The following is a 17,726-nucleotide window of genomic DNA, read 5'->3' on the forward strand; positions in this document are numbered from 1 at the left end:
AAGAAGAATTAAATGGTGGAAAAAGAATGTCCTTAGATCTATCCCATCCAGGAAAGATGAACTTCTTTCTAAAATAAATTCTTTTGATCTGTTGGAAGAACAAAGGCCTCTTTCTGAGTCTGAATTCAATGATAGAAAATCTCTTCAAACTTCTTTTTCTTCAATTATTCAGGAAGAAGAGATTTATTGGCATCAAAGATCTAGAATTCAATGGTTAAAGGAGGGAGATGCTAATACAGCTTTCTTCCACAAGACTGCTACTTTTCATAGGAATGCAAACTTCATTGCATCCATCAATCACCAAGGGAAAGATTTATCAAATGATAAAGATATTTCTAATGCTTTTTGTGAATACTTCTTATCCATTTTTGGTCAGGTATCAAATTCAAATATCAGTATGAATTGGTCTAATCTTTATCCAAATGATGATTTAGACCTTTATTCCCTAGAAGACCCTTTTTCTGAGGATGAGATTAAAAAAGCAGTCTTTGGAATGAATGCTAATAAAGCTCCTGGTCCGGATGGTTTTTCTATGGCCTTTTATCAGACTTTTTGGGAAGTTATCAGATCTGATTTGGTTAGCTTGATGCTCTACTTACAACAAAATCCTTCAAGCTTATGTAGGATGAATAAAGTTTTCATCACGCTTATTCCCAAAATCAAAGACAGTGTTCTTGTTAAAGATTTCAGACCAATCAGCTTAATCAATTGTATCTTCAAAATCTTCTCAAAGATTATTGCTAACAGATTGGCCCCTTTTCTTCCTACTTTGGTATCATCTACCCAAACAGCTTTTCAGTCAGGCAAATCAACACTTGATTCTATTGTGATGGCTAATGAGATGATTCATTTCTGTTCAAAAAGGAAGAAGGAAGTTGCTATGCTAAAACTTGATTTCACAAAGGCTTTTGACTCCATCAACTGGAATTTTCTTCTTAGTTTACTCAAAGCTAGAGGTTTTGGTAGTAAATGGTGCACATGGATATATCATATCATTTCATCTTCTCAGTGTGCTGTTAAAGTTAATGGCCATCCCTCAAAGTTCTTTTCTTGTAAGAGAGGTTTAAAGCAAGGAGATCCCTTATCTCCAATGCTTTTCAATATAGCAGCTGATGTATTAAACAAGATGATTCATAACAATGTTGGTGAGGGTTTACTGAATAATCTTGGTATTAAATTACCTCTCAACCAATTGAGAATTCTTCAGTTTGCAGATGATACTATTCTCTTCGTCAAAAGCTCCTTTATAGACATTAAAGTGTTGAAAACTATACTTTATTTTTTTGAGGAGGTTTCAGGTCTGGCCATCAACTATTCTAAGTCTTCCATTGTCTATTTTGGCAAAAATCCTATGAAAAATTTTATTCTTTCTAATTCCCTTGGATGCAAAGTGGCCTCTCTTCCTATTAAATATCTGGGTATGCCTCTTAAATATGGTAAGCTAACCAAATCTGATTGGCAACCTATCTTTGATAATCTCCATAAAAAACTTGCATCTTGGAAGAGGAATTTCTTGTCATATGGAGGGAAATTAGTTCTTCTAAATACTGTGCTTACTTCAATCCCTTTATACTTCATGTCCTTCTACAGATTACCAATTTGGGTCATCAAAAAAATAGACAGTATTAGGAAGGGTTTTCTTTGGACTGGAACTGAAAAAGCAAATGGCTTCAAATGTCTAGTTAGCTGGAGAAAAGTCTGTCTGAGCAAACTAGAAGGAGGATTATGAGTCAAGGATATCAGGCTGTTTAATATTGCCTTGCTTTCTAAGTGGCTTTGGAAATGTCTTGATCAAAGAGTCAAGGATATCAGGCTGTTTAATATTGCCTTGCTTTCTAAGTGGCTTTGGAAATGTCTTGATCAAAATTCAAATACAGGAAGTTTTCTTCGTCAACTATATTGTATCAGAGGCAATCCACTTCAAATAACTCTTGCAGGAGTTTCAAAATCAACCTTCTGGAATGATATTTTATCTTTTAAGAATGAGTTCCTACATAATATCTCTTGGTCTCTGGGACTAGGTGATTCAATCAGATTTTGGGAGGATAAGTGGACAGGTTTCCACTCCATTGCCAGTCTTTATCCTTCCTTATATAAACTAGCTTTATCCCCAAATGTTATTATTTGCAGTCAAGGCTTTTTGAGAAATTCCAATTGGCAATGGAGACCTTTGTTGAGAAGATGCATCTCTTTTTCTTCTCAAATAGAAAAAGACAATCTCATGGAGCTCTTAAGGGGGTTTCAAATTTCTTTTACACCAGATAATCCTAGATGGTTGCTTACAAGTGCTGGCTCTTTCACAGTTAAATCCTTCTATCAGTTCCTTAACCAGAGAGGTATTTTATCACCCCATTTTAAAATTACTTGGAAATCTAAAACTCCATCTAGAATCAGTTTCTTCATCTGGCTTTTATGCAATAACAAACTCCATACAAAAGATAATCTCTTGTCAAAAGGATGGATAGGAGATTCGATGTGTATTTTCTGCAGCTCACAATCAGAAACCAGAGATCACTTATTTTTCTCATGCTCAATAGCATCCCATGTTTGGTCCTATTTTAAAAATTATTATCTACCTTTCACATGGCCATCTTCATTTTCTGATTTATTGCATATTGTCAATAAACTTCGAGGAGGTGCTGGTTATGTTTGGCAAAGCTTCATCTCTTATATTTGCTGGAACATTTGGATCAGTAGGAACAAAACATTATTCGACAAAATGAGTTTCTCACACAAAAAGATTATCAATAATGCTATATATGGATTATATGAATGGTCAGGTAATGGAAAAGGTGCTGCGGCAAGGGAATTATCTTCCAGGCTAGATAAATTTCCACTTTCCCGAGCAAGTGTTTGAGGACTGAAGACAGAAGATATTCCCAGGATCATCAGTTTTTGGTTTATATATTATGTAATTATCTCTTATGATATCTTTATGTTTTCATGTTGTTTCATAGAAATTTTAATTTCTACTACGCACATGTATGGCTGGCTTTGGTTCTACCAATTATCTGTGTCAACGGTGAATGACGGCAAGGCCCTCTCTTCATCTTCACGGATCTTTGGTAGAAGAAAGTTATACATCTCTACTAGTAGAAATTCTATTTTCTATATTACAACTTCTTAGACACTTCTTGTGTCCAAGCTTTTGTAATTAACAATATTTTGTCTTTTTTGGTATTTTAATGAACGGGGTATCAAGCCCCTGTTTTTTGATTTGTAATTAACAATATTTTGTCTTTTTTGGTATTTTAATGAACGGGGTATCAAGCCCCTGTTTTTTGATAAAAAAAAAATGTTGCTTTTTGAAACAATGAAGATGTTTAGTAACACCAGGATTCGGATCCTCTCCACTACAAAAAAAATAGTGGAGGGACCACTACATAATCACAGCCATTGATTATCTAGTTGATGGTTATGATTTTTTCTTTTAGTGCAAATTAGGAATGAGTGCAATACACGGGGGTATGATAAATGTTAGATTTAGATTGTATCATAACCGCCTACTAAATAATCAACGCTTGAGATTAAAAGTAGTGGTCTCTCCACTACTTTTTTGTAGTGGAGAGGATCCAAATCCAGTAACACCATGCTTAAAAATCATGACCAGTGAAATGGCTAAAATAAACACAATTTTAGCTTCAAGTATATAAAGCGTTTATATAGTATATAAATTATAAAAAATAAAAGCATCATCCCGTTGTTTTTAAAAGCATCATCCCTCCCGTTGTTTTTAAAAGCACCTCTTTAAAAGGGGAAGCAATTTCAATTAGTATACAATTTTTTTTACCAAACATCATTATTGACTGCATCTTAAAAAGTAATGATCAGAAACTCCCTAAAAAAGCAATATCAAACTGAAAAAGACCTCGTCATAAAAGAAATTAGGAAAATAAAACCATGTTATTTTATAATGACTAATGAAAATGTTAGCGCTGCACTGGAGTTTTGTTCGTCGAAGTCTTGAAAAACATCTGCATGCTGCTGCATGCATAATTCTGAGTTAATAATTAAAATATTATATTTCATTCAAAATATAAGTTTTCTCAATTTTCTTCTTTTTAACTTTCCAAATCTGTAAACTTGAAGCACGTACATTTATCAGGATACCTATGCAAATGTTTAAAATTCCATACGTGGAGTCATAGATATGGTGGTTCTTGTTGAACTTCTGAGGTGAGGGAAATTGTTGAAAAGCTAAAAACAAACAACTTATAATAGGTTAAAATATCATATTGACCTAAAACGTATTATTTATTTATCTTTTTGCCTAAAAAGTAACGCCAACGCTTTAACATAAAATATGAGAAATCAGTGATCCGTAGGCCCGTAGTCCTTTCCGATCGCTAGAGTCAATTTTTGAGCAAAATATGAAAGGAGAATTGCATATAGACCCCTCAATCCCTTTTTTTTTCATAACAAGACTACGAGTAGGAAAAAGAAAAACACTATAGATGAGCTGTATTTTTTCTAACTCGCCACAATGCCCGATGGAGTTTTTAGACAAAATTGAAAAACTAGTAACATTTTGTTCAAATTTTAAAGGAATTTTGCATCTTATAATTGATCAGATTAATATTTTAGACGAAATTTTTTTTATCTTTCTGTCCCAAAATAATTAATTCAATGAACAGAAAATATGTGAAATTGTTTAAAGAACTCAGTGCATGGCTTACATCACTATAAATTGTAAACTAATAAAAACGGTTTTTTATCTATACACCCCTAAAATTATCATATTTGTATATTTAGCACCTAAATCTTATTATTTGCTGGTTTACTGCCACATTCAAATGTTAAAATGCCCATAGTATATCTCTTTTTTTTTTTAAGTTAAAATGAGCAGTTGGCTAATGCCCCCCCTCCAAATCCACCTGATGATTGGAGGAATCATCTTTCTCCTTGAATGCTTTGATGACTTGTGCATATTGATTTCCTGTTTCTAAACTGATTGGTGACCTTTCCTTGAGCACTAGGAAGACACAAGTCTCCTTTGATCTCTCCAATTATAGCTTCCATTGCCCAAAATGTCAATTTCTTATTTATTTTTTCTTCACCAAATTGATGAGCATAGTCCTCTACAATATGTCAAAATCTAGCTCCTTTTCCTCGAGCTTTCACCTTGATTAAGAGGGCAAGAGACTGAAGGGAGCAATGACAAACTTCCACATGATCCTCCTTCATAAATGGATGGAGCTTTCACTATTTTTCATGCCATATTGTGCCTTTTGTTGAAGTAGTTTGAGTTTACACGATGTGGACGGCTTTAATTAGTCTTCGGTGAAAAGTGCAAGTGAATACATATTAAGAGAGAAGGTAACTACTAGATTTGAAATAAATCACAACCATACATTAAACAATGACGATTATAGTCAAGAAAGTGAGTTCTCTACTGCATTTTCACACCTATGAGGATCCAAATCCAGATACACAGCAACAATATATGTACTAAAATTGAGCACTTCATTTGTGGTAGTAATAAATTTTGAGCTTGTACGTACCTTACAATCCTTTTCCCCATCTCATAACGTAAACCCACTAAACTTTCATATTAAGTTAAAGAACAAAGATAAATATACAAATATACAATATGAGGAACAGAAAACGTAAGAAATTTTGTTGAGAATACAACACTAAATAATAGCACATTGTTAGAATTCCAGAAGGTTACCAGAGTAACCGAAGTTAAGTAGCATCCCCTAAAAACATAAGAACAAAGGATAATTTACATGATACAAAAAGCATTAACATGTGTTGACTATGAGAAGTTTGTCAAGAGCAAACATTACGCTTACACAACACAGCGATAAGTGACGTGGTTTTTCGTAAGCTCACCTCCATAGGTTATCTTCAAAATCGTTCCTTTCTCATATCCATAGTACTTGGCAACTGCATCGCTCTCCAGCATTCGTGGAAGCTGAAAAAAAAGCCAAAAGTCAACAGTAAAAAGAAAGAGTGAGGAAAGACATTGAGATCTTTAGGTGATCAAATATGATAAATTATCAGAGAAATATTAGCATATTGACTATAAAATGGTATATGATAAATTACCAAAAAAAAAAGAGGCTAAGCCCCAACAGCAAAAACAAGTAGTATCCAGAAAGTTTAAAGGAATTTTGAAGCAATTTGTGGATTACAATCATCCATGAAACATCAGCCAATGCTTTTTATGAAAAATGATATCAAACTAAAGGAATTTTGAAGCAATTTGTGGATTACAATCATCCATGAAACGCCAATGCTTTTTATGAAAAAATGATATCAAATTTGTATGAACAAAACATCATTATCAATTATGTAATTATTGAACAAAACATCATAATCAGTTAAATTTTAATTATTTACCAATTGGCTAAGACGAACATATATAAGCATAGATTTGCAAGTTTACCTACTAAATGTCACAATGTCCCCTATATACCTAAGTACACTTCCAGCAGTTAAGACAACAGATTATGAATGCAAGCAATATTGGTAATGACACCTCATCTCAGCTACTAGTTTAATAGGTGAAACCGTGAAAACAAATTTTTATATAGAACGATGTAATCATCTTCACCAAATTAATTTCTATTCAGGTTTAGTTCCAATGAATCCATGCATACATTACCTTGTCCAAGTAGACAGTATCAGCATAACAATATATCACAATGGACAATACCAAAAGATTTATTCACTACATTGTCTGCGATCCATGTTCTAAAAGATAAGCTACGACAAACAATTTTGACTACATCTCTGTGTATCTGTTAGGATTAATCAAATTCTGGTACGCAGAGGTATTGTGTAATTACACAAGTGACCCTGAAATCTATGTATCCACACGGGAAACCCTATGATTGTTGAATGTAATTACACCTGTTATCTCCAGGTTGCCTGTGTAATTTTCTCTAACTATAAAAATGTCAGTTCTTAACGAGAAGTCAAGCAAAGTGTAAATAGTGACTCCCCATCCTATTATGACAAAAAGAGAATTCGGTAAGGTCTGATCTACTAAAATTCCGCTTAAAGCTAAAAATCTGGTAAGAGTGGAAACTTTTGACAGACCTAGTAGAACTGAAACATAAAAAAAAACTTTCTAGTTCAATTGGAACTTCCTATTCCCTGTTACAGTTCACTGCCAAAAAGAATAACATGTCCAGGACTCACTGCTTGTTCTTTTTGTTGGAATTTCCCCCCCAAACTAAAAGGGGGAGAGACTTTAAACACATAAGATATTGGGAAGGAACCAGATTTCTTTATTAACCAAGAAAATCTACACCTTCAACCCTAGCGTCCTGTTTCAAGGCTTAACTGTTAGATCTAACTCTAATCCTTCGCTAGATTTGTTGTGTCTGCAAGCAGACTTGCTTTTGCAATTTTTGACCAATCAGATATTGCTGCGCAAAATCAGAATCTTTCATCGCCTCTGTGCACTCAAAAACCTTATAGACTCAACTCTTAGATCATCAAAATCCAATTAAGATTCTCCAATATGCTGAGAAACAAATCTTGTCCATATGATGAGTTTAAGAAATAATTTAAGTCTTAAATCCTCCTCAAACAAATCACACGAGTCAAAAACCTAAATGGTTCACATATCCCTCTGATCTCTTTGGTTTCACGCACTCTAAGATTCTCCAATATGCTGAGAAACAAATCTTGTCCGTATGATGAGTTTAAGAAATAATTGAAGTCTTAAATCCTCCTCAAACAAATCACACGAGTCAAAAGCCTAAACGGTTCACATATCCCTCTGATCTCTTTGGTTTCACGCACTCTAAGATTCTCCAATATGCTGAGAAAAAAATCTTGTCCGTATGAGTTTAAGAAATAATTTAAGTCTTAAATCCTCCTCAAACAAATCACACGAGTCAAAAACCTAAACGGTTCACGTATCCCTCTGATCTCTTTGGTTTCACGCACTCACCAAAAGAACCATGATCACCTCCGCGAGAAGCCCTCATGCTTGCAGCTTTCTACGGCCTGGCTAGTGCAACGCCGCTAATCCTTACCAAGCGCAGCTATAGTGGCCAACCTCCGATGGTGATAGCCTCTTTCCTTTTCTCTTTTTTCCGGTGTGCTTCATGTGAGCAAGAAGCTCTCGCACTCACCGCCATTGGCAGCCAACTTACCACCAACGTTCTTTACCCACTCTCATGGCTACCACCACCAAAGCTTTTCTGCCCGTGTGACTTATCCTTTGGACTTTGTAGCTGCTGCGACTCACACCGATGATTGTTCGCTTGACTGTCCTTGCCACCGCATTCTTCACATTGTAACCTTCACATCTCCACATATTGTTCAGCATTCATTTTTTCCATAGGAACCACCACACGCACTACATGAATTGTCACCACAGTTTTGCCTTGCATGAGATTCTTCAGTCGCATCAAAGTCGAACTTGAAGCTCTCCAAGCATGTGGATCTTTCTCGTTATCAACCCACGCACCATCGAGGACCCCTAAAAACTTGAACATCATTCTGATACCACTTGTTGGGATTTTTTTTCTCCTGAACTAAAGATGACATAGAAGATCAAACATAACTATTGCAGGAAGTACTAGATTTCTTTGTTAACCAAGAAAACCTATGCCTGCAAGTTTTCAACTCTAGCCTCCTGTTTCAAGGCCTTATCCTCAAATCTAACTCGTTTAACACTCAACCTTGGTTTACAATAATAGAAGATCTAAGACAAAGAAATCAAGCAATTCAATCCTATAACCCCTAAATTTCTTGGTTGGAATAGGATACAAACCACCTAATCATGATAAAACAAGTGTTCTAAATGTCGGATGTCAAAGACGTGTTGGATGGAAAATTTCCATATTGGATGGCAAATATCCGGGATATATCGAAGATATTTAAAAAATATTAGGGTATTATATCAGATAATGTGCATACAGATTATGACAGATATTCTTACTTGATGCACCAAAGGATGGAGTTTTGGAGAAAAGTGGTTTCTTTTGTAAAAGAATTTGGTCTCAATTGCACCCTAATTCTAATTTCCAGTTATATACATAAGCGGCTATTTGTTTGGATTAAACCTCAATTGAACCAAAAATCCAAATTAACCTTTTAAAACAAATAAAAACTCAAATCGATATTGGAACATTTCAGATGTTTTTCTGAGACTAAATGTCACTGATATATCACTTGATATATCAGGAGAATTACGTTATAATTGCTAGAAGTGGTAAATGATATTAAGACCATATCGTTTTGCAATAATCCTTATAACATGATACATCGGCTGAAATGTCAACCATGCCAAGGATATTTAAAACAAGGATTAATCACATTCCAATACCATGTGGTGTGATGGAACTACATAGCTGATTGTGGGATCTTTGTATCTACACGAATAACCCTGAGGTTGCTAACTTGTAGTCACCGTTGCCCAAAATCTAACGGTCACTTAAAACCATTTGTTTTTTTCCTGACATCTCAACTAACACAATATTGGAATTCCTAAAATACCCTTTTTTATTCATATATCCTCCGGCTCCGATATGATGTATTACAACCGTGACCCTGGAGTCTATGTATCTACGCAGATAAACCTGATGGAAAATTTACACTATTTTTCTTTCTTTTTTTCCTTTTCTTTTTTTGATGTTGACATAAAGATTTCCAGCCCGTGTTTTCATATATCCATTTCACTTGTGAGGAAAGCAATGTTATACCCTCAAGAATGTTTTCCAGTCCATAATTTCATGTACATATTGCAACTGTGGGAGGAAAGCAATGCTGAACATAGTAAATTAAAGTGCAAATCTTGGCATATATGCTATAAGTGCAATGCTAGCATATTATTCTAAAATTTATGTGAATAATTTAACAGTTTAGCGCTTTCCATTCGATAGGAAGCTGTAAGCTTGCAATGACAATTGAGTCATGGCATCATCCAATATAAAGCTAGGCAAAAGTCCCTCAAATCCTTTAAACCTTTAGTAATTCCATATTCGTCCCTCGATATTTGAAATTGCTCATAAGCCTCTCAAATCCTAAAGGGTCTTGCAATTTCGCTCCTCAATGACCAAAAGTACCCTAACTAATATTTATTTAAGGGTTATTTGCAATGTGGCACTCTAAAGTTCCCTTTTAACTTTTTGATAACCCAAAGTTCTTTGGACACTTTGATACCCCACAATTTTTTTCCAACACTTTGATACCCCAAATTTTACACATTAGCTTTCATATCCCAATGTTTTTACGCTTTTCAAATTTGTTACCTCAAAGTTTACACTTTTTTAACTTTGATACTGAAACTTTAGACCAGTAGCCAAAAACAAAAATTTAGGGTATGCAAGTGAGAAGGTGTAAACTTTTTTGTACCAAAAAGTCAGAAAAAAAAACTTCAAAAATTTAGGGTATCAAAGTGTCAAAAATATTTTAGGATATTAAAATTAGAAAAAGTTGTAAACTTTAGGGTACCAAAGTGCAAATAATCCTTTTTCCAAACAAGACGGGTTTTGGGAGGGGAAATATAAATGAGGGGCATTTTGGTCATTGTGAGACCAAACTGTGAGACCCCTTAGGATATGAGGGACTAATGAGCAATTTCAAAATTTTGAGGGACTAATATGGAATTATTGAAGATTTGAGCCTTTTGAGGGACTAATATCTAAAAGCAATTTGTTTCTTTTGTTCAGCAATTGGAGTGGTCCTCACATACAACATTAGCAACCTCTTGTGTTAAATCTTGCCAAAATGATGACCAAATATATCGTTGAGAAAGGGCATTTCTGTCTTTTCACATGTAATGTTAAGCTTTGTTAACAATTTCATGCCAGTCATTAAACTCAGGGTTATTCGTGGAGATTCGTAAACTCTAGGATCACTCGTGTAGTTACACCATACCACAGGGTACTGGAATGTAAGTAATCCTTAAACCAATGGATAGAACTTAACTTTATCAGACTACATGAAGTTACCAAGAATCAAGCTCCAATATCCAAACAACTTTTCCCCTAGTAAAATGACACAGCTCTTGCAGTTTCCTGATTTATGATGGAATGCTTCAATTCTCACTTATTTACCGTAAGTAGACCAACTGCCAAGAAACAGATGAGGCAATGCAGATTCAGATTCTCTGGGTTAACGTCAGGACTTCAATTTTTTGCCAGTGCATAGAAGATTCAATATGATATATAATATATGAGAACATCAAAGGCATGACATAAAAATAAAGCTCATTCTACTACAGTGATAATAAGGTGTATTCATATCCATTGCCCTGGGAATTTGTTGAACTCCATACAATACGCATGATTTAGCAGCTTGAAAGTATTCAGATTAGATGGAAATACAACAAGTAATTATGACAGCGTAGAGCCTGAAGAACTCATCCTCATGTGGCCTGTTATGCCATCAACCACTAAATGACTAAATGGATCATATGAAATCTGTTATGACATAGCAAATGGACAAAACAGTAGGTCAACCTTTTCATGAACCAACTAGCAATTGTAAAAATACCTGAGTTTCCTCTATACTGTACTTCTTCAAAAGCTTTTGCTTTTCTTCTTCTGACAATGGTTCATGATTTGGCATCAAGGCATGCTTTGTTATGTTTATTAATAGCTCAGAAACCTGAAAACACGTACAACGGCTGAATTAGTCACAAAAAATATAACATGCTAAAGTTCCAAAATGTACCAAGATGTTAAAGAAGTCTTACATATAAAATGCAAATGACCATCATTCTGTTTAAAGTATTAGAGAATAGATACAAATAAAGAGAAACACCAAATAGAATTTTGCTCTAGGCTTTGTCTGAAGGAACTGAAGGAACTTCAGCACGATATGATAGAGTGGATCAGACTTTCAGTCGTTTATGGGGATGTATCACTGAAAATAAACTTCCATCACGATCACCATCTAAGCCTTTTCATATAAATTTTCCGTCGAAATAGGTTCAGCAATGAAGCACAAATCCAACATTGAGAAACTCCATACAGATTGACCTTGTTCTTTGGGCACAGTGTTAAACTAATGTGAACCCTTTATGAAGGGGTGCTACTCTCCTGGTTAAGGTAAAACTAAAAAAGCGCAGTTCATGATATAGAAACTCCATCAAGGTAAATTAATTGATAATATGATAAACAATATTACTCATGATTGAAGTCCAAACGTAATTAGCTTGAGCACACAAAGGTAAGGAACCAACTAATCACAGGAGGTGAGTCTACATACTTCCAAGTAATCTCCAGTAGGAAGTGCATTGTGATACCATTATATCTATAATGGCCATCAATATCCTATAGGTATGCCTACTAGAACATGATTAAAAACAATTGAAATTACATGATAGTGGTCACTTAATGCAAAAGAGAGCCCTCAATAAAACTGAATGGAAGAACAGGATAAATGCAGCCTACTCCAAAAAAAATTGGCATAAAGGCCTTCTCTATATGGTTATAGCTAAAAGAATAGAACACTATAGTTCCATATGATATCCATATGATATCCATATAGCTAAAAGAATAGAACACTATATGGTTATATCCATAACTTGTATTGTTTGATTTTCCTCACATATGCAAGCTTGCACACATATGCAATCTTATGCCCCAAAAGTTCCATATGATATAATCTTATACCAGAGGTAAACAATATTTTTGTTCTTATAGCTGAATATTTTATTTGGATGGGTACACAGATATGATGGTGCCCATAGAAGCAATCAACATGGGATAAACCAACCAAACCCAACTTACTCAGTAGATAGACATGGTAATCATTAGAATCACACTACTTGTCCTAAAAAGCTTATAAGCTTAGTACCAAGCATAAACTTGATTGGTAGTGAGGTGGATGTGCGCTCGCACGTGCGTGTGTGAAATTATAACCCTCAACATTTAACACAAGTTTGGAGTTTTGGTGAGTGGCTAGGTTCTTTAAGATGATATCAAAACAATCCAGGTTTGAATTTTGCTGGCCAGAAATTTCTAAAGCAGATTAAAAAAAAATTCCTTCATGAGTTCAGATGTCCGACCCTGAAAAGACCCTCAACCTGCAGAGGCATGTTAGACTATAAATTATAACCGTCAACCCTCACCACAATTTCAGAGTTTAGGTTAGGATTGAGGGTTACAATGTTATACTCTAATATGCCCCTAATATGCCCCTGCAGGGCTGCAGGTTGAGGCCATCTATTGAGAATTTATTTAAAGATCTAAATAGTGAGAAGAAAGTTTGTTGTAAATGAACTCTTTCCAAAAACACATCTCAACAAAACCTATTTACTTTCTTATCTCTGATCAAGCTTCCTATGGCTCTTCTGCTTCTCCAGCTCACCTTCAGTTGCTTTCTTTACAATACAACAGGTGCAAAGACGATGGATGTTTTAGCATACAAATTAGCTACGTCTAGGCAGCACCTGGTAACAAGGATGACAAAGCACCACTCAAGAAAAATGTGGGTCACCAGCAAACCTCACAGGTGATGAGGGAGAAGAATCACCCATAAGAAACAGCACTTATCACCAGCTGGCCTCTAATATAGATCCTATGAATATCATAATTATACAGATACAAGAAGTTTGATCTGTTAGGTAATAAAATTCAAGTGCTAAAAATATGTGTAAACTCTCAGAAGTTCTCTCACAGAACAGAGAACTTCTGAGAGAGAACTAAAGACTTTCAATTTCCTGCAAAATGTAAGAGTCACTGAAGGATAATTTACGATCTTGAAAAATGTATTGCAATGCAATTATTCAATGTAAGTGGAAACTGTAAACTAACAAGTGTTTCTATAATCTGCAATATAAAGAGTCACAAGGAAATTTATGACCTTGAAAAACAAATCCCCATCAACTACTCAATCTAACAACACAGATCTCATTCAACCTTACTCAAAAAAAGTCTGGAATCGCAAGAACAACAGAATTGTCAAGAGAACTCACGTGAAAACTTTCAACTTTGAATGGGAAAAGCAGCTTCATTTTTTCTCGAGTTTGGGATGTCATATTGCTCTGCAAGACGAGAATCATCCGGCTCCAATTTTCTTTGCTATACTGTGTGGAGAGATCCCTCGCAGTCGTCAGTTTGACTGGAGCCGCCCCACAAAAGACCACAAGAATCTGAATAGAAACATTATTTATATCAGAGGTAATGTGTTAAGATTGTCAAATATTGAGTTCTACACCATTTTATGTTCTTTCCATTAGAATATACGCGCACACCACACTACTTAAATTTGCAACAAAAGAACTTCAAAATATATTTTAGCTTCACAATATAATACATTAACACTTGTCTCTTGCTAAAATAAAATATTTTTTCTAATACGTTGTAGTTTATAACTTCAATTACCGCTTGCGCTGAGAATGTATGTAGCATGACAGTTCTCAAACTATAAAAATGTAAATTGAAGGAGTGACAACCTCTAAAGAATAATTCAAATAAATTTGTGTCATCAATTCATCTTCATTTCCATTTCAGACACTCATTTCTTAAGCACTCTTTTTAATTTTGAAGCATGTTAGTCCACAACTTAACATTTATCTATAAATATTCCCTTCATTTTTTTATGTATTAATAGATTATGCCCTACATGGTGCTATTTGTTGCGTGCCTTTGGGTGGTGCGGGGGCGTGCGCGGCGGGGCGGAATTACGCTCTCCAAAACGTTAAATAAGTGTTGCTAACTCTTACTTAACATCCTAAAGTCAGTGCAATCATGAACGCGGAGATACCACAAAATCACCTAATACCACCCCTCAAAGCCACCAAATATAAACATAATTCTTACTACATAACCCTTGCAAAAAAGAAAAAATTATTCTCTACTTTCTCTATATATCAACCCATCCTTGTTTAAAATATCGGCCTACAGGCTGACAAGTCGAACAACATATTTTGTTAGTCTTGCAGGCTTGCAGCAAAATTCTATGATTCCAATGATATATTAGGAGTTTCACTGCACATTGAACAACATATTTGGTCTATAAATTTGGTTGAAATATTACAATATCATTTTGGACATTTATTTGTTAAAGATCAGTCTGAATTTGTGGCACAAATGAGGCCCAAACCATTACCTGCTCATATAAACACCCAAACAATTAGGGCTCAGTTAAGCGTGCATTCTTTCACAAAAGTTCTGTAACTTCTAGTTTCCGACCATTCCCTTGAATGTGTACTGTGTGCTGTATTACAACCCAACTTTGCTTTTATCGTTGGTTGCTTGTCGACAATAAGTTTCTTTCTCTCTAAACTTCTAACAACTTAAATTTTCACTCCCCATTTTCATTAACGCTATGTTAAACTTACACAAAATCTGTTAAGACATAACTTGGCGTTACCTACGTAGGTGTAGTTCTAACATTATACACTATATATTAGTAAGTAGTAATTTCTTCAATAGTTATGGGATTTAAACATAATAAAGATAGCATATTTTCTTCACAACTCCATTCTCTGATGCATTAAGTATGAACATCTATGATATGTTATCTAACATAATTCCTCAGTATTTATTACTAACCCCAATATACTATACTTAGAAATTAGTCTTAATAGCTCTATCTTTATCCAAACAGCCAATAAAGCTTCATTACTAGTTCTTGATACCATTCATCTACCAAAAATTAATAACTCTCACTCCCTATCTCTTGTTGCCAAATGCAACCTAGATTTACTTTTGACTTAGTTATCCAGCAATGCTATTATTGTCATTCTCCTTAAACTAACCGTCATGATAAATGAATGATTCTTGGTAGTGAAATACTTACTGCTGACACATTGTTAATAGTATCATGATCAATGTTATGTCATCATTTTCAAGTTTTTCCAATTAATGGGTTTACCTATAAATCAAAACCCTAAATCCCTAACATACAATTAAAACTCTCCTAGCTCCTCTCCAATATCTAGTCAATTTTTCAAGGACTACAATCTTCTTAGCCACGAAAAACGAAAAATAAGAAATAAAATAAAATAAAATGGCACTACCCGCAATTTCATGCAACATTTTCAACATAAACAAAGAAACCCAAGAATATAATGCATCATTGCCTATTGCAAAGAAGTTTTGCCATTAAAAACCCTAAGCCCTCTTTCAACCATATCCACATCAAAATGTGGAGTCAATTGTGGTTTAGGGTTTTAACGGTATCACCAAACTCAACATGTAAATGCGGTGACCAACATGGCATTTCTCATGCTAAGTACTAAATGAAAGTCAGCTGTTGTTTCATTAGAGATTTGAATTCCCTATTACCACCTAACTTGCAGGAGTGAATCCCCTAGGTCTTTGATAGTCTGTCTTATAATCAAAGAAATCCTACAAAAAATGCAAAGTTACCCGATTCAATTAGGGCCATGCATTAATTAAAACCCTAAATCTCCAAGAAAACATCGAAACCCTCTGTCAACCATCACAACTACTACTTAATCTCAAGATTCTCAACAACTACTTACTGTCAACCAGTATTTCATCACATCACACCAAAAGAAATGGTAAAACAAAACAAAATTTGCCCTTTGGGATAGATCACAAAGAAGAGTCGAGCAGGTATTGATTGGGAGCAAATAACTTGACAATATCATATGCTCCCTCCCTCTAATCGCTAGCTTTTAGAAGTGAAGTTTACCATGGGTGTTGTTACACAAAAAATATAATATATAAAGAAACTCAAGCAAAGAATGGCATGTGTTTGGGCGCTCAGCTGATGTGGCCAGCAGGCAACACATCATCCGACAACCTGTCTGACCTACTTGAGATCTGGGAAAACATATGACGAGCTCGGACCGCAAAGCTCTCCAAAAGACAATCCACCTGTAACCTTTTTCTATCACACCTAGTGAAGCTCGGCTCACATGCCAATCTGCCCCCTATTGTTGGTTCAGCGAAGGGCCCTAGGCCATGAGTTTGACAAGCCAGCTACCATTTTTGCCAAACACAATTTGACTCCTTAACTAGGTTAGTGGATGTTAACCTGCTTAAGAAGGAGTTCCCAAACAAACCATATGTCCATAAAAAATTAATGCATCACACCAGCAGTAAAGAAGTTTTCCGAACCATGCATAAACTAAAACCGCAAACCCCCATTAAAAAGATCGAAGCCCTCTTGAAGCTATTCAAATAGCTACTTCATTTCAAGCAGCATTTCACCAAAAAGAAAACCTATTTGGATAGATCAAAGCGCTTTGAATTATTCATTGTTTATGGGGAGTTCATTTCTATCATCAGAGATAGCATTCCTTATTTTTGCCCAAAAAACGAAAACATTTTAGGATAGATCAAAGCGCTTTGAATTATTCACTATTTATGGGAAGTTCATCTCTATCATCAGCAATAACATTCCTTATTTTTGCCCAAAAAACCCTAGTCCACCATATTAATCACAACTCAATTTCCACCATATTAATCACAACTCAATTTCAAGCAGCACCTCATCATCATCAACTATGTAGAAGTTTTCCTATTAAATTGAAATCATGCATAAACTAAACCCCTGAACCCCCATTGAAAAATCGAACTCCTCAAAACCAACCCAGCACCTATCAATTTCAAGCAGCATTTCACACGATCAAACCAAAAAGGGTAAGAAAGACCAGAAAAGTTACCCTTTTGGAGGGATCACGAAGAAGAACCGCTTCGATCTTGATCTTAGCGAGCTCAGGGTTTTCTCCAAAAGAGGACCTGAAGTCAGCTAGGGTTTGGTCGATGTCGGATCGGGAGATGGCGTATCCTCGGTCCCAGAGCATCTCGAGGACGGTGCGGCGAGCGAGGTAG

General features: G+C 35.2%; 1 protein-coding gene across 1 annotated transcript; it reads right to left on the minus strand.

The window, feature by feature from the left end:
* LOC109829039 (DNA-directed RNA polymerase V subunit 5A-like) lies at window positions 5,592–17,720 on the minus strand. The gene is made up of 4 exons (XM_020396088.1): window positions 17,558–17,720; window positions 13,892–14,068; window positions 11,464–11,577; window positions 5,592–5,917 (listed from the first exon to the last, which is right to left on the minus strand). Exons 1-4 carry the CDS (start codon window positions 17,696–17,698, stop codon window positions 5,792–5,794), a joined length of 558 nt encoding a protein of 185 aa, XP_020251677.1. The 5' UTR covers window positions 17,699–17,720; the 3' UTR covers window positions 5,592–5,791.

Source organism: Asparagus officinalis, chromosome 1 (assembly GCF_001876935.1).
Source record: "Asparagus officinalis chromosome 1, Aspof.V1, whole genome shotgun sequence".
Taxonomy (NCBI): domain Eukaryota; kingdom Viridiplantae; phylum Streptophyta; class Magnoliopsida; order Asparagales; family Asparagaceae; genus Asparagus; species Asparagus officinalis.